The sequence below is a fragment of the Populus alba genome, chromosome 10, assembly GCF_005239225.2.
Source record: "Populus alba chromosome 10, ASM523922v2, whole genome shotgun sequence".
Taxonomy (NCBI): Eukaryota; Viridiplantae; Streptophyta; class Magnoliopsida; order Malpighiales; family Salicaceae; genus Populus; species Populus alba.
The window spans coordinates 10,963,013-10,987,748 of record NC_133293.1 but is presented as its reverse complement, the minus strand read 5'-3'; the positions used below and the strand labels follow the sequence as shown (position 1 = coordinate 10,987,748).

Here is a 24,736-nt window from a genome sequence, read left to right as displayed (position 1 = left end):
GCTACACTTAAATTAACCTCTCACCCTTAAATTGCTTAAATTTAAGCCTTTTATTTGTGGTTATTTTTTGTCTTTTTATTTGACTCGGTAGTCATTAGAAGATTGTCTAGGGGTGTATATGTATTTTTAAATTTTTTAACATGGTAAAATTACCTTTTCACCCCTAAAGTCAATAAAAATTAGAATTGTTGACCAATGCTTTCCTGGCTTTTCACAATAATTGTAACAATAAAAATATTTATTTACCTCTAAGATAGGATAAAAAAAAAAAAAAAACAATGTTCTGCTAAACAAGGATATTTAAGGTTCTTATACTTTATTTATAGAAAAATATCGTTTTTAGTCTCAGAAAAGACAAAAAGAAGCTTTGCTTCTGGAGGTACTTTTCATATTTTTACATGAGTTATTTTTATTTTTTTTTGTAATTGAGAGTGTCATGGAGAGTGTTTTGATATTTTTCACATGTTATTTTTTAATTAAAAAGTTGTTGGCACACATTTCATACATTTCAATGAGTCGACGACATCCATGTCATTCAGGTGGCGTGTGTGTCGCTATCCGATGGTTAAATCTGGTCATCCACCGTCTTCCCGAGTGCGCAATCGTGCCTTATTCCATGTGGTATAACGTGTGTAGGCGGATAACAATGGGATTACTGTCGGTGATTTTTTTTTGTGTATTTTCTTTTTTTTGTCTCTCCTAACAACTAAAAGACACAATTATCCTTTTTATTTATTGTTTGTCAAATTCAATACTCACTCTTCAAATTTCTTATTCCATCCTTGTTTCTTTTATAAAATATCTGTATTTGTTTTTCAATTTTTTCCCTCAATTACACTTTCTTATACGTTTTTGTTTTCATTTCAATCCTTATTCTTTTAATTTTTAATTTTGCTTTTATTCATTTTCTAGTTTCGGTCCTCCCAAAGCTGTCTCTATTTTTTTGTTGGTATTTCAAAATCCATCCTTTTTATTTTGATTTTTTATTTCAATTATTTTCTCTTTTATCTGTTTACATTTTAGCCCTTCGATTTTAATTTGTGTATATTGTATTTTTTAATTCGGTCTTCTACTTCTATTTTTTTTCTTGGCTAATTTTCAAAGTTCTTATAGTTTTTAATTATAGCCTTCAAATCATTTTTTTTTTAATGTTAATAATATTTTTTTAAAAATTTATTAATAACTATATTATTATGGATAATAGTAGTGGTGGTCGTAGTAATATAGTACCAGTTAATAGTAACTGTGACTGTGACTAGGATAGAAATAACAACAGCAACAACAATAATAATATTAATTTTTAATTTTACCCTCTGAGTTAAATTTATGTTTTTTATCAATAATAATAATAATAGTGGTGGAGGAGGTGGTCGTCGTCGTTGTCGTAATGATAGTGGTAATAATAATAATAATTGTGGTTATAACAATAATATAAACAACAATAATGATAATAATGATAGTGATAAAGATTACGATAATAATATCAATAACAACTATGATATTACTTATTGATGATAATAGTAATGGTGGTAGCTATAATGATAATAACATCAATGAGTATAATAATAACTATAACAATAACAATGACAATTGATCATTCGATATTATATTTGCTAAGAGTTGAGTTTTACTGTTTTTTCATTGATGATAGTTTTTATCTAGTATCCTGAATTACTGGTTCGAGAAATTTACATAGCTTGATGTTAATTTTTATTTTTTACTTTATTTTTTAAAAAATTTATTGTTCAACATTGTTTTTTTTTTTTTTTAAATCATTTAAATTTCCTTCGAACCTGTTAAATGAACTAATTCACACCGGGCTAGCTATTAAAGATTTATCATATTACATGAGTTTATAACATTGCAAAAAAATATTCTCTTGATAATTTTTTTTTTAAATATAATTAAACTCTTAATAAAGCACGGGCAAATAAATTAGTTATTTCTAAATATCTTCGCTTGTTCTTTATCTAGACATCAAACATTGCCCAAAAAGTCACGTAACTTAAATCTGCGGTGAACTACAAATTAAGTTGCCTTCTTTGAAGAAAACCACTTCCTACCTTGCATTCTTTAAAGAAAACAATATCTAAAATACCAAAATTCTTGCCATGATTGAACTACTAAAATCCAATGGGTACCAAAATACAAGCATTTAAATGTGGAGCGAGGCTGAAATAATACCCAAAAAAAATATTTAATCCAGTGATATCATAACATACTTATCTGGCAAGATGGCAACTACGAGTAAGATCTCTTATATAAAAAAAATGTCTTCATATGGACTTTCTTTAAAAGCGATATCTGGCATCGAATAAGATATTTAGACAAGGAGAAAAACTATACTAAAAAAAATCGAATAATATTCAATGCAATGATCTTATAGATTATTCACATGGCAAGTAAATCACTGGTATAAAATTACTTGTCACTTGTGCCAGATTTTTTTGTCTGCGTATAGTTTTCTAAAATTTAAATACCGAAACTTTTTCGGTTTCCGTAGTCTCATGATCTCCCACTTATAAATATTCTCCCTCCATGTATGCAATAATATCACGCAGGCTGCCAGTTAACTATTCATGCCCTGCATCAAGAGAAGTTCATATTCATATTTTAGCTGAAGAGGAATGAGGAGAGCCAGACGACATTTACGCACAGGAACCTTTTGGGTATGAAAAAAATTAAAAACAACCTTATATTTCTATTGTCTAATTATGAGTTAATTAGTAAATTACTCCATGCATCTTGCCAGTTGTCCCTTTCCTTTTTTTTTTTTTCCATATAATTAGTTATTTTAAATGTGAGTGTGTTTGAAATTGTGATTATATTTTTTTTAAAAGAATTTTTTATTTAGAAAAGTATGCTAATCATATTTTTTTATTTTTTAAAAAATTATTTTTGAAATCAACACATCAAAATAATTTGAAAAATATAAAAAATATATTAATTTTTTAAAAAAATTTATAATTTTTTTAAAAACATTTTTGATACGTATTGTCAAATGTACCATAATCATCGTGTATATAAATTCTAGATCAAGAATGCGATGAAAAAAGAGGATGTTTAAAAGTATAGTAGTGGTTGTATTTTAAAGTTTTTTTTATTTAAAAATATTTAAAAATATTTATTTTTTAAATATTTTTAAATTAAACATTAAAATAATTTAAAAATATTAAAAAAAATTATTTTTAACATACAAAAAAAATCCGAACTGAGATCTCGCACACCTCTCCAGGTTCATACGGTAAAGTAGGCCTGCGAGGGTTTACTTCTGTGTAATTCTTACACGCCCAGCCAGCTGGAGATACTGACCCCGGGTCCAGGTTCTTCTGTTCCTGCTACATTATGTAGTGAAAGGGCAGAGGCAGAAACAAATTGAAATTCAATGAATACCAATTTTAACTGAATTGTTAAAAGATTTTTGTTAGATAGTTATTTTACTGGATATTATAAATCCGAATTGGTGTGTGCATGTGCGTGTGCGTGTGCGTGAAATATTAAATATTACTCTTTTATTTTATTTTATGTGAAGTAATAAATGTTATCTAGGCAATGGATGCTGAAATTCAATGAATAAAGTATAAATATGATAAAAATTAAACCTGTTAATATTCATTACCATTCCTAATCTTAACATCCTGTGATGGATTTATGTGGATTAAGCGCTCCCACCTATCCGTTAACCATAACAAATAAATGAAAAGAAAAGACAACGCCCTTCCAGATTGGGGTGTAGCCACCGCCACTGCCAGGAGCAGTCAAGGTTGTGTTTAGTATCATGTTCACTCATAAAATTTATAATTTTTTAAAAATTTCAGTTGTTATTTTTTTTTGTTTTTTTTTATTATTTTAATATATTTATATCATAAATAATTTTTTAGAAATAAAAAATATTATTTTAATATATTTTAAATATAAATTATCTTGAAAAACAATATTTATTACACTTTTCATTTTCAAACAAAACTAGAGGGCGTTTTGAATTACATTTTTCTAAATTTTTAAAAAATATTTTTTATTTTAAAATATGTTTTATATTATTTTATTGTTTTAATATACTGGTATCAAAAATATTTTTTTATATATTTTTTTAAAAAAATATTTTAAAATTTATCATTCTTATACCGAATAATATGTTTGAAAAGATGGTTGTGGTTGCTTTTTAAAATGTTTTTTACTCGGAAATTTATTAAAATAATATTTTTTTAAAAAATATTTTTGATATTAATTCATTAAAATGATATAAAAATATAAAAAAAATTAATTTTTTAAAAATATTTTTAAACAATAACTGATCAGGTATAACTACCCATTGAACGAGTTGAGGCAGGCCCCAGTTACAACCTACCCATCTTCGAAACCCGAAGTATGGCAGCACTGTCCACGAAGGAGCAGATCCACTACCAGACAAAAATAAAAAGCTTAGAAGATTCCACCCATTCATGTGCTTCACATTACATGAAGTATGAACCCAAATCTAAATTGTCTAGATTTTCAGTTTTCTAGCATATAAATTATCATTTGAAAATCAAACATGTTTGTTTAGTAAAAATTCAAATTTATTTATTTTAAATAAATTTAAACAAATTATTGAATTAAAAAAAGTATAATTTAGTTTGATAATACACATGCAAACACATGTTTTAAATAATTATACAAAAAAATCAGAAAAAATAAAGATTTTGCTATGCAAAAATCATTGTGTACTTACTCACACATTACCATGAATTTCGATGAAATTAAAACAAGATCCAAGATATCTCAAATAAGATCTAAAACATGAAAAATAAAAAAATATTTTTTAAAAAAACAATTATGGAATGAAATCATTACTTAAAAATGATCATTGGTTGAACAGCCCATGATGTTGTGCCTTTTTATATTCTCTATCCATATTTTTATTTTACATAACATTTATTGTACATAGTTAATATTAGACATCCGTGTTATTAAGAATTTAAAATTATTTTTTCATTCATTATAATCTTTTATTAGAAGTCTTTGAATTTATTAATGACAGGTCACTAAATCTCATGAAAAGAGGATTGAAGGAGAATAAAATTAAAAAAATATATAATTTTATAAATTATATCAAATAAAATAAGTAACAATTAAAATAATAAAAATAAAATTAGATAGATAAAAAAATTAAAAAACAATGACATTATAAAAATTATAATTCTGATATGATATATAATATATAATAACTAAAAAATTCAAATTTTTTTAAAAATATTAATACTATAGATAAATATCTATACATTTGATTTACAAGTACATGGCAAGTGTCACGCGCATTTCTCTTCCATTTAGTGTAATTCAATTTTTTCTAGACAATAAACATACCCACCCACATCAACTTTCAGCTATTTTTTTTTTTTTAATTTCTCTAACTTGGAAAAGACAATAGAATTTACCCTCAGTATATTTCAATTGAGTCGCGGGAAATAAACTTTTTCACACGTGCTATTTTTTTTTCAAATGATACATATTAGTTCATTCCATCTCTCTATTTATAAAAAAAAACTTTTTTTAGAAATGTAAAAAATACTTTAAAGTACGGTAATGATTTATTTTTAAAATATTTTTTTATTTAAAAATATATTAAAATAATTTATTTATATTTATATTTAAAAATTATTTTTAATATTAACATTACAAAATAACATAAAAATATAAAACAAATTAATTTTAAATAAAAAAATTCAAAATTCATCCAACTCTGTTTAAAACGCAAAACAAAACGGCGCTTCGAACATAGAGTCCCCGATCGACTAAGTTATACGGCATATGTTATTATGTTTACACAGACATCAGGGGAAAAAAGAAAGAAAGAAAATACTACTCGCACTACCATATAGCGTATGCTACTAAAAAAACAAAGAATTAAATAAATGAATAAATAAATTAGAAGGGGAGCGTGTGAAACTGCGACCATTTCGAAGCGAGGTTCTCGCAAATCGGGAGTCCAAACTCTAATCCTGTCTAGAGAGACAAGAGAGAGAAAGACATGAGTATGGCGATGATGTTACAAGGGAGCACTGCCGGTGTCCTTCTTCCTCTCCTTATGTTGCTTCTGATCATTCTCCTTATCCTCATCGCCTGTAAACCATGGCGTTTCTTCTCGTCCCTTTCTTCTCCTTATCGCACTCTCAAGGTACAACAACAACATCTATAATCTAATTCTGTTCTTGCTTCTTCGTTTGCTTAGGTTTTTACTTTTTACCATAAATGTGATGTCTGGTTTGGTTGGTGGGGAATCTTAGGGGTTTTGTTAGGGCCGACTCGACCTTACTTTTGTTTAATGCTAGATCATTTCTCGTAAGGATTTGAGAACGAAAATAGAAACCAGTGCGGAGGGTTATAGTTTTATTGAGGTTTATTTTTTGTAAGTGATACTGGCTAATATTTGGTCTCACCAGACTCTTTTTAAGAATCAGGGATTTGATTGACGCTGGAACTTGTGCTTGCTTGTCTATACTCATTTGTTTAAAGATTGTCCATTAGTTTGAGTAGGATCTGGTCAATTGATGGTTGAGCAATCCGTCCACTGTGCTATCAGTTAGTTGATTGTGTTTCAGGCAGCGAATACAACAAGCATTTATTTGTCATGACCATTATATATTTTCTCTATTTCTCGGACGAGGATTTTAAATACTGCTTAAATGAATGGGATTTGATTGATTTCATATCGGTGTTACTTATATACGGTGTTTTGTGAATGAGCTTGTTAATTTTAGTAATGGTTGCATTTGTTTGCTTGTGTGGGGTGATCTTTGTGGGAAGAAGGATTATAATTGTTACGGTCTCATAATCTTACATAAACTTGCAGATATATTTTAAATACTGCTTAAATGAATGGGATTTGATTGATTTCATATCGGTGTTACTTATATATGGTGTTTTGTGAATGAGCTTGTTAATTTTAGTAATGGTTGCATTTGTTTGCTTGTGCGGGGTGATCTTTGTGGGAAGAAGGATTATAATCGTTACGGTCTCATAATCTTACATAAACCTGCAGATATCTATTGTTATTGCATTTTACTTTAGCTGACAGAGTGTGAATGTGATGAGTGCGGCGGTAAATTTTTACCTTGTGGGGCATCAAACTTTATGTTTCGGGACATTTTTTATCAAGTAGCTGATTAAACAACTTGTTTAAGGTAATCATATCTGTATTCAATGAGGTATGTATAGGAAACTTTTTCACTTATAATACCTTTTAAATATTTTAGATCTAACAAGTTTATCTTATCCTTGTTTGTGCTCATCTCAAATATGAGAGTCAGGACTTTTCCTTAAACACTGAAAAATGATGTACTAGTAATTGTCCATATGTTGATTTCTATGCACATAGTATCAATGCACTAAGGCTGGTGAAATATGTATATATTTCAGTCAATATTTTTGCACCAATACTAAAATCTTGTACTTACTGCATGCATATCATCATGCATCTCACTTTCTGATTGGCTCTGCTCATGCCTCGAAACATCTCCATTTTTTAGGTTGGTGAGTTAGAGAGGCCCCTTGTCTTGGATGATGCAAATGCACGTGATCAAGGCAATGAATTAACAAGAAGTAATGATCTAGAGGGAGCTTATAGTCAAAATGAAGGGCTATTGCCCTCACCTTGGACTCATGAACTTGTATATAAGCAAAGGCTTCCTTCCGCTTCTCCCCAGTTGAACCAAGGTATGTTTTATGGTGTGATTCCTCTTCCTTTATATTAATTCATGTGCTTATTTAATTTTTCTTCTATTCTCTAGGGCTTAAATTTTATTCTCTACTACTCCAGGTGATAGCATTGTTTTAGATGTAGTTTCAGACCAGATAGAGGAGCTTTCAGCTGACCAAACCCTCAGGTGCCTTTCATTGACAGAGCCCTTAGCTGAAGTGCAAAAGCATGCTAGACAGGAAGATCAGAGTCCTAATTTGAAATATGGTTTGGAAAATGATTTACGTCAAGAGTTTGCGCCAAAGGTCATCACTGATCAAAGTAATTTTTGTCTGTCACTTGTGGGAAAGAGGTTACTTCTTGATATGTTCCTTTATTTGTCCAAATGTGAAAAACATGTTATCATATTTTTCTGTTAGAAATGCAGGAAGTTGTCTCTCTCTGGAAGTCATCTCCGGTCCTTCTCGTGGGCTCCGTTGCTCTGTACAGTCAATAAGTGCCTCAAGGCTTCCACTGACCCTTGGGAGGGTTTCCAGTGACTTGCTATTGAAGGATTCAGAGGTGTCAGGGAAGCATGCAATGATCAATTGGAATGCGGATGTAATTTCTTGATAACGAGTCCACTTTGATTTTAGTTTGGATCTGTGCTTTGCATGTGGCACACTGCTTATCATAGACTTCCTTTTGGGTTTTCAGAAAAATAAATGGGAATTGGTGGACATGGGTAGCCTAAATGGAACGCTTTTGAATTCTCAGTTGATTAGCCATCCTGATTCTGGAAGTAGACTTTGGGGTGATCCTGTTGAGCTTTCAAATGGAGATATAATAACGCTTGGCACAACCTCAAATGTTCATGTAAGCCAACCTGCTTATTTATCAAGTTGCATTTTAGCATTTTAGCATCTGTGATATGATGCAGATTGAATAGTTAAATTTAACCATGCATGAATACCTGAATTTTATTTTAGAATCATGAATTCATAACACTTACGTCCCTCATGATTTCTTGAGACACCATAACTTTACCCAACTTGATAGGATTTAAAAATCTTGCTATTGAACTTCCATAATTTTTATGACTAGAGAAGAAAATGAAATTCCAAATTTTACACACCATTTCCAAACTCCCCACTACTACCTGACTATTAGATTATGCTCTTACATAACTATCATGAGTTTCCAAAACAAAGCATACATGAAGCCACACGATAACTTCAATAATTTCCGTAGTCCCCACTGCTTCATTGCTTTATGTATGGCAGTGGCTGCTTCATTTATGTTTTTCATGATTTCTTTTCTGGTGATGGATGTGATATGAACCTGAAATCTTGAGGAACTACAAGTATATATAGCCTGTTTTGTGTTGAAAGAACAGTTCTTGCTGCATATTCTCTAACTAAAGATATCTTCTCTGTGTCAGGTTCATGTGACCTCTAAATTGGAGAGCCAAACACCCTTCAGCGTGGGCATGGCATCGGATCCCATGGCTTTGCGACGAGGAGGAAAAAAGCTTGCCATGGAAGATGTGTGCTATTACCAATGGCCCCTTCCTGGCATTCCCCAGGTTTTTTTTTGACATATGAAGCAACATTTTAATGCTTTTTTTTGTGGGGAGAAGGGATGTATTTGTATTTTGTCAGGTAAGTTAAAGGATCTAAATGCCTACCTTGCAGTTTGGAGTATTTGGTATCTGTGATGGACATGGTGGAGTAGCTGCTGCGAAATCTGCTAGCAAGTAAGTGTTCTTGTTTCAGTTTTAACATGTTGCCTTGATGTAGATTAAACCAAGATCATTTTCCTATTGTCACCTCTAACTGTGAAAGTCTGTGAAAGCAAACTACCTCACACATTGCAGGCTTTATTTGTTGTTCTTGTCCAAGAAGTTGGCTGGTTGAGATTGTCATTTGATGTTCACTGGTTTAAGGAATATGCTCTAAAAGAAACCACTTTTCTATTGCGTCTAATATCCTGTGGTTTTCTTTCTCTTCTTTCTCCCTTATTCACTACTCATGAGTCCAATCTTTGCAATCATTGTCTATTTTATCCCCTGATTCTGCATTTATATGATGAATTGGCTGCTTATCATACCTTTTTGGTAATTTAGTAATTACTTTTTCATTATGTTTTTTTTTTCCAGAATGCTTCCTGAGAAGGTTACCAGTATTCTGTCAGATTCTCTTGTAAGGGAGAGGGTTTTATTGCAATGTGATGCCTCAGATGTTCTTAGAGTTGCATTTTCTCAAACTGAAGCTGATATGAATAACTATTACGAGGTTTTTCCCCTGGCTTTTCTTGTTTTGTTTGTATCTACTGATTGTGATTTCTTAAAGTCTTAATTAAAAAGCCTTTCATGTTTGCATCCAAAAATTGTTTGGGATGGTTGAGGAAGGTCGAAACAAGTCTACTCCAATTGCAAATTAACCCCCTTAGGTGACTTGAGCTATACCACACTGCCTTTGTGATACAGGATGGCTGGTTTTTGGATTTGCAAACAGCCGCCTTAGTTGTTCATCAATGGCCAAGTCTGATATGCTGCTTTTGATTGTTTCTTGAATTGTGACAACCACTATGTAGGTGTCCCTGCATAATAAAAAGTAGCTAAATGAAGTAGGCTAATCAGAGGCTAGTGGATGACCAGTTGGTAAGCAATGCATCACTATTACTATTTTATGATACATGATGTCTTGGGATCAAATTGCAGGCTAGCAGTATGGTTTATGTCTAGACACTCACTATTGCTCCTCTTGCTGTATCTTGGTTTATTACCTGGTGCAAGGAGAGCACGTTTAGAATTCAGCTAGAACTTCTAACACATTCATATCTGCTTAATGATGAAACCTAAACTGGTTTCTTATTGTCATGTACCTGTTTTGTGTAAGGTCATATTTGGGCAATGTGCTGTTTTAACTCTTAAATGAACCGGCTAGTTAGAATATGAGCATTTTGTGGATTGTCGAAAGATCATTACTGGGGTATTTTGTTCGAAGATAGCTTGGATCAATGAAGCACCTCAGGTCCTTGGTGTTGATGCACTTGCACACTTTTTTTAATAGAAATAAAAGGGGGATTGAACAAATTATGTTACTAATTTTTATAAAAAGGCACTTTCTCTTCTTTATTCTTGTATTTGGAAAGCATGGCTGGTTGAATTCAGAGCAACATTGCACTTAAGTGGATTTAACTCTTGTTAACCTGTTGATTTTCTAGTTTAACTCATATCGTTTTCTGATTCAAGTTAAGAGAAGAGTGGTGAAATTGTAGATTGTTTACTGTCACCACTGTGAAATGATTTTATTACCGACTTTTGAACCTTTTTTGTGCAACAAAAACTTAAAAGATTATCATCTTGCATATTATAATGGCCAATTCCCTGCAGGGTTGTGCTGCAACATTGCTTCTGGTTTGGGCTGATAATGATGAAAATTTCTTTGCACAATGTGCAAATGTTGGAGATGCGGCTTGTATTATGAAGTATGTTTTTATGTTCTCATTTTGTAATTTGAAGAGTACGAAAAAAATCGAAATCTCAAAAAAGCTGTAGAATGCTTCGATTATAACATAAATCTGTATGAAAATGGAATCTTACAACTCACAATCAGGCCTTGATAAGCTATCAAATAGTGGTCTTACAACTCACAATCAGGCCTTGATAAGCTATCAAATAGTGGTCCTTGTTTAACAGTCTTCCTAAAAAAAGCTTATAAGGAGTACCAATTTTCCTCAAATAGCTTTTAACTCTGACACAGAGTACTCACCTTTTGAAAGGGACTGCCCTTATAACATATTGGCTGCTGTTAGTATGAAGCCACACTGGTTTAGGACATACCAAAAGTTATGGATTTCTAAATATAACATGAAAAACAAAAACACTTTATTTTTTGCTATCATAACTGCATCTTTAATACCATATTTTCAGTGTTGATGGGAAGCAGATTAAGATGACAGAAGATCACAGAGTAAGTAGTTACTCTGAAAGACTTCGACTTAATGAAACTGGAGAACCATTGAGAGATGGAGAAAAACGGCTTTATGGTAAGTTAAGGGTAACATTTTATGACATGTTTCATATCGTTGTGTAGATAATAACTCGCCCTTATTTTTCCTTGTTCAGGCTTGAACCTTGCTCGGATGCTTGGTGACAAATTTATGAAACAGCAGGAACCCCGCTTTAGTTCAGAACCTTATATAAGTGAAACTGTACATGTTAAGCAAGCGAGCAGTGCTTTTGCACTATTGGCGAGGTGATTTCTGAACGGAACTTGAAAATTTTGTTGTCTATACAAATTCTGTTTAGTGATATATATTTACTGGAAGTGTGAATCTGGATCCTTAAAAAATTGCAGCGATGGCTTTTGGGATGTTATTAGTTTAAAGAAGGCTGTCCAGCTTGCCATGCAGGTTAGCCTCCTTGCATCTTCTCATTCTAACATGATACATGTTACTTATGAGTTTGTGGAAATTTTTATATTCTAATGACATTTTACATTTTTTTTATCTATACAGGCAAAGCAGAGGTATTCTGCAGATGTAGAGAATGTAGCCGAGAAGGTTGCAAGTATTTTGTTGACCGAGGCTAAAACATTGCGAACAGAGGATAACACCTCTATAGTTTTCTTGGACTTTGACAGAAAATTTAGAATATCCTGTAAAGTTGATTCTTAATGTAAATTACAAGTTTTAGTGTACATTTAATTTTTTTTTTCCTGGAGTCGTTTTTCTTTGAGCTGTAGTCTCCATCTATATACAATGTTTCCCGTCAGATGCGTATATGCATCGAGATAATGTGTTCAGCAAATTTTTAGCTTCTCGGCTTGAAGTTGGTGCACAACAGTCTATAAACACGCTGGTCTCATCACTTTGGGAATAAACTAACAGTAACAGAGTCTCGACCCAAATTAGCTTAGGTAACTTACATGGATCCGCCTCTACTCTAACCGCTAAGGACCAATTCCGGAATTTCTGTGGCTTTGCAAGGATGTTGGAGTTTGCCATAGCTGCTTTTCTGAGTGTAATGTTTGAGAGGAATTTTGAAATTAAGCACTTTAAAAAAAAAAAATTGGAAACTAGTACAGGCTGAAAAGGATTTTGGAAAATAGTAAGGAGCTATGCCATTCTAGCTTACACAAACAGCAAACAGGGGAGATAGAGAGAGATAAAAAAATCTCCGTCCATACCATTGAAAAAAAATTTAATGAGATCAATCCAAAAATATCAGCAAATAGTTTATGCGAATCCCATGTACAATCCAAAAACAAATGTACAATCCAAAAACAAATGAAATGCTTGATGTTTTTTAATAGTACCTGTGATGATTCATGTCGATCATCATTAATAGTATTTATTAATATTTGTGAATTTGTTTTTATGAAATTTTTTCAATGATAATGAAAATTTTTTCGATCTATTTTTTCTTAAAATTTTTCTTTTATCTTTCTTAGTTGTTTTTTTGTTAAAATTAAAATATAGCAGTTCTTGAATAAGTATTTCCTGAATTGTGATATTTCCAAAAAAAAAAATCATCTAAGATCTTTTTCCTCGTGCTGTTTCTTCAAAATTTTCTAACACGTGCTAGAAAGGAAAAATACCCTAGAATTTCGAGAGCCATATAACATCATGTAATTAGGGCACGTGACTCTAATCCGAGCGTAACTCGAGGAGCATTGTCTTTTGGCGTTGCTGTTGTCTGATCCATGATGGAACGGACAGCAAGCAGATTAACCTTACGGGAAAGACTCTCTTCTCTGATTTTTGTTCACCGTTTCCTCCCCTGACAGAGCCTTCTTTTCAGAGAGGTGAGCAGAACATGAACCGTGCGTGTCCACTGGCCCAGTCAGAGTCGGACCTTCCAGGGAAGTAGTACAATGAGTAGAAGTGATTTGAGATGCGCAGAAAGGGTGACTTTGTATTGCGAAAAGAGTCGCTCTCTATTCGTCAAACGTGGATGAAATTGGTTTCGTTGGTGTTTGTAGGAAAAAATAAAAGCGAAGAATGTGAATGTGATATCGGAGGGTGACGTTAGCGGCACAGCCGGCTTTTAAGGTTAATGAGTTATTGAAAAACACTATAAATAAGATGTTTTAAAATATTTAATATATATATATATATTTAATTAGTGGAGTCTTGAATAAATTTTATTTTATATTTAAAATATTTTATTAAATAAAGATCTTAAGTTGTTACTCAAACAATTATTAATTTAAATTAATTTTGAGTAGTGAACTTGACTCACGTTGTGATAATTATAATAACAGTGAATGATATAACATAGTTAAATTAAATGTATATATAAAAAAATGATATAATTATTTTTCTGTTTTCAAAATAGTTTTTAATTTTAAAAATATTTGAAAAAAATCAACAATACATTTTATTTTATAGAGAGGAAAAAAAACGAATGAACATAAAATTAGTTTATTTTTTGAAAAATAAAGCAACACTAACATTCACTTGCACAATTTTTTAAAATCATTTTATCTGATCTTTGAAATTTTTAACAATCAATAGTTAGTGTTTTACATTCTGAAAACAAGAAACTAAAACTAAAAATTTACTATTTTATTTTCAAATTCAGTAAAAGGCAAAATCAAATTCCTAAAAAAAAAGAGAGATCAACCCTTCTAGTTTTGAGAAATAAATTAAATGATCCCTTTTGTTTCAAAAACTAATCATTCAATAATTTTTATCAATTTTATATTTTTTTTCTAATCATTTTGTTTTTTGAAAAAAAAAATCAAGAAAACCAAACATTTTCATAATAAAGGAAAATTAAATTAAATTAAATTAAGTAGGTAATTAATTCTTTTCTCAAAAATTGAAACTACGACTTAATTAAGTTTGTCTTTGTATATGCATTTTAAAAATATTTAAAAAAAACTTAATTTTTTTATTTTAAATTAATATATTTTGTAATAGTTTTAAACTATTTTAATATACCATATTAAAAATATTTATAAAAAATAATAAAAAATATCATTTTAATATATTTTTAAATAAAATATATTTTAAAAATCAACCCCAAACTATTAAGCTTACTGCACACCACATGCTAAGTACAAACTGCCCCAACCCCTAATAAACCCCTGCCAAACGCGCGTCCTGTCTCTCCTCTACTCTTGTATAAACCCCAACGAAGCAAAATGGGGAAGAAGCAGAAGAGAGCGGAAACCGAAACTGAAGCAGAGAGAATTGAAAACGATAAAGCAGAAAACGAGTTCGAGCTCACTAATGGCGATTCTCACAAAAAGAAGAAGAGGAGGAGGAGAAACAAAGAAAGAGACGAGAGGGATAAAGAAGCAAAGGAAATACCTACAGTCAGCATAGCCGTTTCTGGTTCCATCATCAACAATGCTCAGTCTCTTGAACTCGCCACTAGAGTACTTTACCCTCTCTATTTTAGCATTTCTATTTTTTCTTCTATATTCAATTGTCTTTAATTTTCTGTTTTCGTTTTCAGTTGGCTGGTCAAATTGCTCGTGCCGCGACTATATTTCGAATTGATGAGGTTTCTATATTGATTTTCACTGGCTTAACCGTCTGTTTATTAATAAATAATGCATAATCATTATTGATTCTTTGTTGAGAAAACTAAGCAATGGTTATGTTATATAAACAGGTGGTGGTGTTTGATAATAAGAGTAGTTCTGAGAAAGAGGATCCTACTGTTACGACAGACAACAGTTCAGATGAGAATGAGAGCGGTGGGGCTTTTTTCATAAGGATCTTGCGGTATTTAGAGACTCCGCAGTATTTAAGAAAAGCTCTCTTTCCAAAGCATAATAACTTGAGATTTGTGGTGTGTGAGGGACCAATTCATTATTGAATCCTATTTGTTTCGCGTCAAGTGTTTTTCCTTTGTTGCTTGTTCAACTAATGTTGTTTGTACTATTGTTCTTGTGTTTTCTAGGGAATGTTGCCCCCGCTTGATGCTCCACACCATCTGCGCAAACATGAATGGGCTCCGTTTAGGGAAGGTAAGCTTTCCCCATTTTCCTCCTATTGTTTTCAAGGATATCCACTTGATACTTCTTTCCCCTTTTTATTTGGTATTTGATTTGTGTTTGATCTCCGGTGATCTTTAATTTTTTTTTAGATTAACTTCATCTGTGCTCTGTTTATACTCGTATTCTCTGTTTAGCGCCAACTTTTGACGTGTCTTACAATAACATTACAGGTGTCACGCTAAATGAAAAGGTTCCAAACTCTGGGGAAACACTAGTTGATGTGGGTTTAAGTAAGGTAATGCTCTATCGAAGTTTCTGCAGGCTAATCTGTGGCTTTCATCGTTTTGTGTTCCTTTTGGTTGAACAAAAAAACTGTTGAGGACCCACAAATCATGCATGCTATCAGCTGTCTATCATTCACATAGTCAGAGTTGTGTAGTTTCTTGGTGACGGTCTTCTTTCTATTATACTCAAGTCACTTTAATCTTGATAAGAAAATTTGTGATCACAATCAGATAGAAATTTAGATGTTCCACCACTCTTTGATCTTGACAAGAAAGTTTTTGATTACCATCGAATTGAAGTTTAGATGTTCCACCACTCCTTGACGCTCTTGCTTTGATTTAATTTGATAATGGAACTCAAGTTCATGCAAATAGGATGTAAATACTACAAAGTCAATCCTTCATCACTACATATCTTTAATGCAGTTGCTAAGAACTAATGTGAGTGACGAGAGTCTACATTATGAATCCTCTTCTTCTATTTATCTTTATAGCATTTTCAATACCTGATGTTGCCTTCTTATGTTTCTGGGTGTGCTTTTTCCATTGTCTTCATTTAGATTTTATTTCTTAGTACTAGTTTTATGTTGTGTCATGTCAAAGCTCAATTTTATCTGAAAGCACGATTCCTTTTCTTTCTTTCTTTTCAATGCCTTGCTCAATTCATTTTAGTGCCCATGGTTAATTTATTAATCTTTTTTCATGCTGATTTTAATGCTTTCCCTTTCAAGTCTAGATAGGCAAGTGGTCTCCGGTAAGTTTATGTCTTATGGATTTGAACTAAATCATGCAGAATGTTGTTGTAAATCAAGCGCTTGAACCTGGAATAAGAGTAACTGTGGCTATGGGAACCAACCGCAATTTGGATGATGGTAAATGAATTTCTGTCACCTTTTCCCTTTGCTACAAAGTTTTGAACTTTGGCTGAGTTGTTTCCCATCGTTATTTGGGGATATTTCTGAAGAAAAAGGTAGAAAACTTATTTCTGATTTTTAATTCATTGAACTAATGTTTTGAGCATCAAAGATAAATTTAGCCGCAGTAGATACAGATCCTTTTCTTTATTTCCATGTTAAAGCCCCTTTGATTCAGAAACCTATCCTTTTTTTTCTTTTTCTTGGTTTTTGGCCCTTATAATGATTCCATGTTTTATCATTAACCTATATTAAGCACTAGTTTGCTGTTTATGTTAACTTTGGTACAATTGTGAATTTTATATTGCATTTATCTAGATTCACCACGCCAGGTTGTCTCATTATCAAAGCCAAGGGAGGAAGCAGGATTGTATTGGGGGTATAGAGTGCGATATGCTTCTAATATCAGCTCAGTATTTAAGGATTGTCCATACAGGGTATTGATTCTTTAATTTTTTAGCTTTTTTCTGTGTACCTTGGTATACCTGCACAATTGTTTTTTGCCTATCATTAATTGAAGGCTTTTATCAACTTCTATGATGTCAATCACAGGGTGGCTATGATCTTTTGATTGGTACCTCAGAGCATGGTCTCATTATTAACTCATCAGAGCTTTCTTTACCAACATTCAGGTATGCTCTTGTTCTACATTAGATCCTTGGTGTAACTTTCTCTGGTTAGCTGCTTCTTGGTGACTGGAGGAGATTTCTGTTCCCTGTGCAGTTCGTTTAACTTGTTGCTTTTGAAGAGCCTTTACCTTTCTCCTAATAATAAAAATGCTCCCATATAAATTAGAAAACGTGCCAACACGATACCTTTGCTGTCTAGAGGATTTACTGTTATCAAATACGGTAGGCTGAATAGTAAAGAATAAGAGATATGGTTCGCAGTGATTTTTTTTCTTGTAGAATGTTTGGACAATTTTACTGCTGATGCAATGCTCAGCACTCAGAATTGTATGATGACTTTGTTTTTAGTGCTTGAGACAGCAGACTGAATTGTGATTTTTGTAATGCAGTGTTGCTTCGTTAGGTTTTCAGATAACTTAGCATATGCCTTTGGAGGCAATCATTAAGTACTGATGGGGGCACACCTTAACATTCCCTGTTGAGAAGTTTTTCGAGCGCGATCAACCTGCCATTTCTTTCCTTTTGGGGGGGATTTATTTATACATTAAGAGAACTCAAGCACAAGCTATGCAGTGCATATGAGGGTTGCATAAACATAAAAATGTTCCAAGAAGCTCTTGAAATTATCCTGTTTAATTGTTTTCAGAGCAAAACTTCACTACTGTTGGGATATGTGATGTTGACTCTGTATTCCTCTATCTTGACTGTGAGTCAATTTAAGGCACTTCGCTTTTTAATAAAATGATTAAATAAGGATTCGCTTTGAGATGCCACCAAAATATTTAGTTTGGCAAGTGATAGGCATGCACTCACTGCCTTTGGAGGATTGTGATCTCCATCAGGCATATTCTTTTTAGTTCTGTCATATGCTGGTATAAAGTAGGAGCACTTATGCATTTTATTCAAATGTGATTCATTGATAATTTCGTTGTACGTTCCATCTGTTAGGCATCTGTTGATTGCTTTTGGCGGGCTTGCTGGATTGGAAGAGAGTATTGAAGAAGACAGTAACTTAAAAGTATCGCTTCATCGGAACATCCATTGCCATTAGCTAATCATTTTGTTCCTTCTTCTTTTTCCTTTTCCTTTTGATTTTATTTCATTTTTTCCTTTTTTTTGGGTGGGGGTTGTTGATTTTCTTTCAGGGACATGTTATTCACCTCTTCTTCCTTGGTATATGGTTTTCAAGGAATAAAATTTTATCTGGGAAAAAAGCAACTCACTTCTTCTCATGCATCCATGCTCCTTATACTTGATTCAAATCTGTTTGATGGCATATGCTTAAGCTGGTCATCGCGAACCAATGGTTGATTCAACATTTTTGTGAGAATTGTGTACTGAATACTGGTTTTGGTGTTTCTTATTCTTTCAGGGTAAAGATGTTCGTGAAGTATTTGATTCATACTTGAACACGTGTCCCCATCAAGGAAGTCGGACTATTCGAACCGAGGTGGTACTCTTTGATTGGCCTGTCGTCTATGTACCCGTATACGAAACATGTGATCTAAATAAAATATGTATCTTCTTAACAGGAAGCAATTTTCATATCACTTCAGTATTTCCAAGAACCAATCAGCCGAGCAATGCAAAGAGTTCAACATTGAAGTCAGCCAGGTATAATGGCCATTCTGCTCTTGATCCTTTTGAGTCTTCTAAAAACAAATTTTGAAGATCCTAAAATAAAGATCGCAAGCATAACCATAGCAGTGTAATTCTTACAATTTTGCAAGGGCCACAGTTGTATTCTGTTGGTGGTGGTTGTCAAGAAGATTCGTTTGAAGTAGCTGTCGATGTTTAGACAAAACTCTTTCAGCTTCAGGACGAGTAGCTGCTGTGATGGGATGCGCCGCTTGTCCATTGATTATGATGCTCGCCTTCTTCTGTTCGATCCATCCATTGGAGAGTACAGCCCGTACAGGGCACTGCCTCTCCATATGCATCCAGCTGCTATATGTGTAGAATGTGGTCTAGGAATTATTTAGTAATATTATTAAATCTATTTATTTGATCCATCTTCAATTTTACAATTTTAAAATTAACCTCTTTATTTTGATTTGGTGGGTTCAAAAGCAAATTAGACATATATTTTTTAAATTTTTTAATGATTTTCTTTTAATATTAATAAAATAATATATTGAATTAATTTGGGATTCGTGACTTAGTCTATCAAACTTGCAATGTAAATTATGGACTCGATTGAGTTTAACAACTTTGTTCATATAAAACTATTCTCTACTTGATAATATGATAATAAAAATAAGAGTTTTTAAAATTAAATACTGAAAAAATATTTGGATGATTCTTTGGGACTGTGACAATTTTATGTAAAATAAATTATGAATGTTAATTTAAAATTAACTAAATATTAAAAAAAAATTAAAAAAAAAAAAGCCAAAAAATATTCAATTGAAAGGGAAAGGAAAAAAAAGAAGAAGATGAAACTAAAACAAAAAAATAAAAAAGAAGACTTGCTACTTTAATGTTCATATCAATATTAAAGAAACCCTGTATAAACAATGAAAGAGCTGGGAAAAGCCCCAGCTCTTTTAGTTGTGATGATAATAAAGTTGTGAGTGTAGCATACACTGACAATGCAAAACAAAACAAAAAAATCATTCCTTCAGTTGGGGAAACTCATGGAGAAATCTTGGAGATTCCCCTTATTTTCATTTTTCTGAAGGGATTTTCTTGAATAGATGTCTTGTGGAAAGACACGTGTAGTTGCCACGCTCCATTTATGCTTTGATGAATCTGGAGACAAACGGGGAAGTTTCAACTCCTCCGTTGTTACTGGGAGGTGTAATTTTTTTTTTTTAAAAAAAAAATCAATTACACTACCTTGCAATATTTTTTTCAGGGGTGCTGTTTTATATATATATAAAAAAACTGTCTTGTATCTCAGTTTTTTTAACATAAGCAATGATTGAAGTTTAAAATTTTATGTTTTCCGGATACGATAATAAAAAGATGTTTCAATTAAAATAATTGTATTTTTAAATTTAAAAAAAAAAATTCTTGAGAACCGAACAAAAAAAAAAATACATTAAAACAAAAATTAATCCCTCGCAGCATAGCTGGGGTATGCAAACCAATCAGTTTTCTTTTTGTGCAAGTTGTGCTAAGCATGCATCCTGGTAAAAGGTGATTTATTATTCTAATTTGACTTTTTATTCGATTTTAGTGTTAGTTATGAACCTAGTTTACTGTGAATTAATCTTGCTGGAGAATATTGTATTGACAAGTTATCTTAGTTCATAAAAAAAAAAAAACATTTCATAATTTTAATGAGGAATCTTCTATTATTTGTGGGTTTTTTCTTTATTTAATTTATTAATTGTATTAGGGCCTGTGGTACTGTGAAAGCAGCTCCATTTCTTTATATAAATAGCATTTATAATATGGAGATGATATGAGTATTTTGACAAAATCCAAAACTATTTCTCAGCAATATAAGTATTGATACAATGAGGAATTATATAATTATTAATTTTAAAACTTGTAAAATTAATGAGATATATATAAACTCAAATATTTATATTAGTTTAAAAAATTTATTAACACAGCGGTATCAATAATTTAGAGTCTCGTAAGGTTATTTTTTAACCGAATAAATATTCTAATTCAAGACATTTTATAAAATAGATTTATTTATCGTAGCTTCTTTTATTAGACTCCAAGTGATAGTGTAGAAATTAAACTTAATTATCACCAGCCTGACAAAGTATTCGGCCAATTTAGGTGTCTTTTTGGATTTGAGAATATTGACACATATCCCAAGTAACCTTTGGAAGTATATCGCTATATATTGACAAGAAACGTACCATTGAAAAATTATTAGGAACTTGTTACTTCCTCTGCATCTTGGGTTTAAACCTCACTGTGCATGCCTGTCATTCTTGCGGTGCCTTACATGCTCATTGGGTTTGCAGGATATTCAGTGAGCCGTGGGATTAGTCGTGGTGCGCGCAAGCTGGCCTGAACACCTACATAAATCAAAAAAAATATATATATATTAGGAACATTCAAATTTGTACTCTTCTTCTGTAAAGGTGAGATTTATGAATATTTTTCGTGGAGATAGAAAATTCAAGGAAAGAGGATTAAACTGTAGAACCACGTGACGGATCTCAAATCAAATGAAAAGGTTATTTTTGAACCATCTATTTTTCTTTTTGTTCTTCTATGATCCATATAGTTTCTAAAATTTCAATTCCAGTTTAAATATTCATTTTATTTATTCTCTAGTACTAAAGTTTGAGGAGTAAGAGAGAAAGTTATATTGGAAAACAATAAATAAGAGAGAGATCCATTAGTTGGCAACATTCTAATGACAAATAACCAATTTTGATATTAACAAGGTCTATACAAAAAAAAAAAAAAATTAATTTATGTAGCGTTAGACCCTTGTCTTCCTTGAAAATATAGGTTAGGGTTGAGAGAAAATATCCTCCTTTTTTTTAGCTTGATTTTGTATTTTTTAAAATTAATTTAGAAGTGTTTTAGACTAAATGACTGGTTTATCAGGATGTTAATGATGTTTATTATGTGCATAGTTATCAAATCCTGATCGGTCCGGAGAAACAACCTGGGATCCGATAAACACGGTGGCTAGATTGGCTCAGGAAGCCAACAAATTGGAGTAAGCAAAAACTCGGCAAAACTCGGTTGACCCGAGCGACCCATCAAAACCCGGTTGAAACCCATGTTTTTTTTCAAATGTGTTTTTTTCCCAACCAAAGTGCCCTCTTTTTATATATTTTTAGTTAGCTATTAATCATTTTCAAAGTTCATTATATAAATATTAGAAGAATGTTTTGTTTTTTCAACGTGAGATTTGAAGCTCTTTAGTATGTACACTTTATATTCACAAGAAAAAAAAATTTTATTTTTTCAATTATGGGATTCGAAGCCTTTTAGTATATATATTTTATATTCAAAAGAAAAAAAAATATTATTTTAACTTGGAATAATTTTTTATTTATTTAAATACTTCAACTTAAAAGATAACATATTATCTTTTCAATGTATGATACAAAACCCTTTAAAATAATGTAGATCAAGTCTGATAACTAATAACCATGATTAAGTGTGAAAATGATTTTTAAAACCCAAAAAAAAAAAACTAAAAGCAAATTTTTTATCACATTTCTGGTTGTCGAAATCTTGACTGATAGTTAATATATTGTTTGCGTTGCCCTTTTAAAAAAAAGAGAGAGATCCAATGAATGGACCTGGCCTGGCAAGGCGACACATGTTTGGCCTTCTTTTAGTTGGGCTAGATGCCTAGGCTTGGCTTTTTGTGTGTGTGTATTTTCTTTCCTTTTTCAATTATCGTTTAATGTAGTCATGATTCTCGAGTAGTATTATATGTTTTTAAGGGAATGCTAATTTTTTTCCAAATATTACGTGCCTACTATAAAAAATAAAATAAAAATGACTCATGAATATTCTATTAAAATAAAATTTTTATTTTCTGAAATTTTAATACATGCTCTACATGATTTTATCATAGTGGTTAGTTTTTTTTTCTTTCCTTCCAACCATGTATAAAATATTGAAATATTGTTATAATATTTTTAAAAGATTTTTATTTTATGATCATGTTAGGATTTTATTTAGAAAGTTAAAAAAAAAAAACCTAGTTCTCCTCAATAAGTCATTGCGCAATGAGACTTGTAATATTATTTATTGCAATAATGTAATTATGACCTTGCCTTAGAAAAAAAAACCCCGCTGAATTAGGTATTGGGGGCAAAGTTGTTTTTTCATCATTACAAGATTGTCTTTAACATTTTGTACTGAGTTGGATTTGTTATTTTTCTTTTTTTCACATAGAAATTACTATTTTAGCCTTAAAATAAATAAAAAATCTAATGCATTTCACCCAAGGTGTCCTATTCCTTTTATTTTTTTTCAAAATATAATTGCTTTGATACTTGTAAAAACAAAAATGATATAACTTTTTTCATAAGGGTTTTTAAGTCATTTTACATTGTTTTGTTGTAAATTTAAAGATTGTTCAAGGATATTGTTGTAATTGTAATGTATCAAATAATATTTTTTAAAAAACTTGTTGACTAGTGCAATTGCGGATGGCCCTGTATTATTTAGGCGACAAGTGCGATGCCATTAGGCCACCAAGCATCGTGCGATGTCGTCAGGCCACCAAGCGCCACCTTTCAAGGTGGTGTTTCGAAGATATTGATACTCTTTATATGATGGTGTAGTGTGTGTACTAAAAACAATTTCAGTTTAACATCGATAACTATTTTTTCCCCTCTCTTCTCCTTAAATTTTACACCTGTTCCTGCAAGCTTTCTAACCAACCTTTTCAATTTATTTTACATTCACATTTGTTCTTTATTTTTTGTTTACCGCTCCTTTTATTTTAGATTAAACAATTACAAATATTTTTTTAATTTCACCCCAATTATTTTTTAATCTATGAGTAATTTATCAAATTACAAATGCTTTTTAGTTTCACCCTTACCATTTTTTAATACATAAATAGTTCATCAAAGTACAAATGTTTTTTAATTTACCCCATGTTATTTTTTTAATATTTAAACTTTTTTTCTTGTTTTTGAATTGATATTTATTTTTTTTGGTGTTATTTCTATTTTTTTCTAAATTTCATTTCATCCTCTTTGGTTTTTCTCTCTCAAATTTTATCCTTATTTTTTCTGTTACTATTTTGTTTTGCATTTCCAAGTTTTTCTTACCAATATTTCTTTTATCAATTTTACCATTCAAAATTAAATTAGTAAAAAAATAAGCTTTCTAATCAAACTCAAATCCATGATTTCACGAGTTGCGAGTTTTAAGGATTATACAAAATTTAGAAGATTTACCCGAGTTTACTTGTTTCCCCCCCTTTTAAGTTGGTGATTTATTATTATATCTATATATATTTGGTTTTGTTTTGCTGTTTTTTCATGGTTTGTCTTTTATTGAGTTAGCCCCTCTATATTTTTTTTTAAAATTTCAGCTCTGTTATTTTTTATCTTGTAAATAATGTATCAAATTACAAAGTTTTTTCAATTTCACCCGTTTATGATTTTATAATCTTTTAAATCTGATCCTTATTTTTTTAATTGCTATTTATTTTGTCAATGATTTTTTTTTAAATTTCATCATCGAGTTTTCTTTTCAAAACCTTTATTGTTTTTGCTTTTGCAAGTTTTTTTTATTAATATTTTTCTATGATTTCATCCATCATAATTAATTTAATTAATAATTAAATTTCTTGTTTAAACCTGGTTTAAGATTTATCAGGTTACAAGTTTTAAAA

At 31.2% G+C, this 24,736-nt stretch overlaps 2 protein-coding genes across 4 annotated transcripts; both read left to right on the top strand.

The window, feature by feature from the left end:
- The first annotated feature begins 5,886 nt into the window (after positions 1–5,886).
- On the top strand, positions 5,887–12,379 carry LOC118046572 (protein phosphatase 2C 70). Its single transcript, XM_035055536.2, has 13 exons — positions 5,887–6,157; positions 7,509–7,695; positions 7,799–7,999; positions 8,106–8,278; positions 8,375–8,533; positions 9,099–9,242; positions 9,352–9,413; positions 9,816–9,951; positions 11,055–11,149; positions 11,595–11,710; positions 11,790–11,919; positions 12,022–12,076; positions 12,182–12,379. Exons 1-13 carry the CDS (start codon positions 6,011–6,013, stop codon positions 12,338–12,340), a joined length of 1,764 nt encoding a protein of 587 aa, XP_034911427.1. The 5' UTR covers positions 5,887–6,010; the 3' UTR covers positions 12,341–12,379.
- Positions 12,380–14,729: 2,350 nt separating this feature from the next.
- Positions 14,730–19,542, top strand: LOC118046573 (uncharacterized). 3 transcript variants are annotated; one of them, XM_035055538.2, is made up of 12 exons: positions 14,730–15,051; positions 15,132–15,179; positions 15,291–15,470; positions 15,582–15,648; positions 15,849–15,913; positions 16,696–16,774; positions 17,135–17,253; positions 17,369–17,448; positions 18,394–18,463; positions 18,818–18,895; positions 18,978–19,059; positions 19,184–19,542. In XM_035055538.2, the coding sequence occupies exons 1-11, from the start codon at positions 14,815–14,817 to the stop codon at positions 19,047–19,049; spliced, it is 1,095 nt and encodes a 364-aa protein (XP_034911429.1). In that variant the 5' UTR covers positions 14,730–14,814; the 3' UTR covers positions 19,050–19,059; positions 19,184–19,542. The 3 variants fall into 3 exon arrangements, with proteins under 3 accessions (XP_034911429.1, XP_034911428.1, XP_073267809.1); XM_035055537.2 differs by having other exon boundaries at positions 19,176–19,542; XM_073411708.1 differs by lacking the exons at positions 18,394–18,463; positions 18,818–18,895; positions 18,978–19,059; positions 19,184–19,542 and adding an exon at positions 17,835–18,380.
- The last annotated feature ends 5,194 nt before the right edge of the window (positions 19,543–24,736 follow it).

What these genes read in the sequence shown, in the direction of transcription:
- LOC118046572 (XM_035055536.2), top strand. Translation starts at nt 6,011, where the DNA reads ATGAGTATGGCGATGATGTTACAAGGGAGCACTGCCGGTGTCCTTCTT. An exon ending in GCTGCGAAATCTGCTAGCAA is followed by an intron (nt 9,414 to 9,815) that starts GTAAGTGTTCTT and finishes TTTTTTTTCCAG; the next exon opens with AATGCTTCCTGAGAAGGTTA. An exon ending in GATGCGGCTTGTATTATGAA is followed by an intron (nt 11,150 to 11,594) that starts GTATGTTTTTAT and finishes CCATATTTTCAG; the next exon opens with TGTTGATGGGAAGCAGATTA.
- LOC118046573 (XM_035055538.2), top strand. Translation starts at nt 14,815, where the DNA reads ATGGGGAAGAAGCAGAAGAGAGCGGAAACCGAAACTGAAGCAGAGAGA. An exon ending in CTATATTTCGAATTGATGAG is followed by an intron (nt 15,180 to 15,290) that starts GTTTCTATATTG and finishes TTATATAAACAG; the next exon opens with GTGGTGGTGTTTGATAATAA. An exon ending in ATAATAACTTGAGATTTGTG is followed by an intron (nt 15,471 to 15,581) that starts GTGTGTGAGGGA and finishes TGTGTTTTCTAG; the next exon opens with GGAATGTTGCCCCCGCTTGA.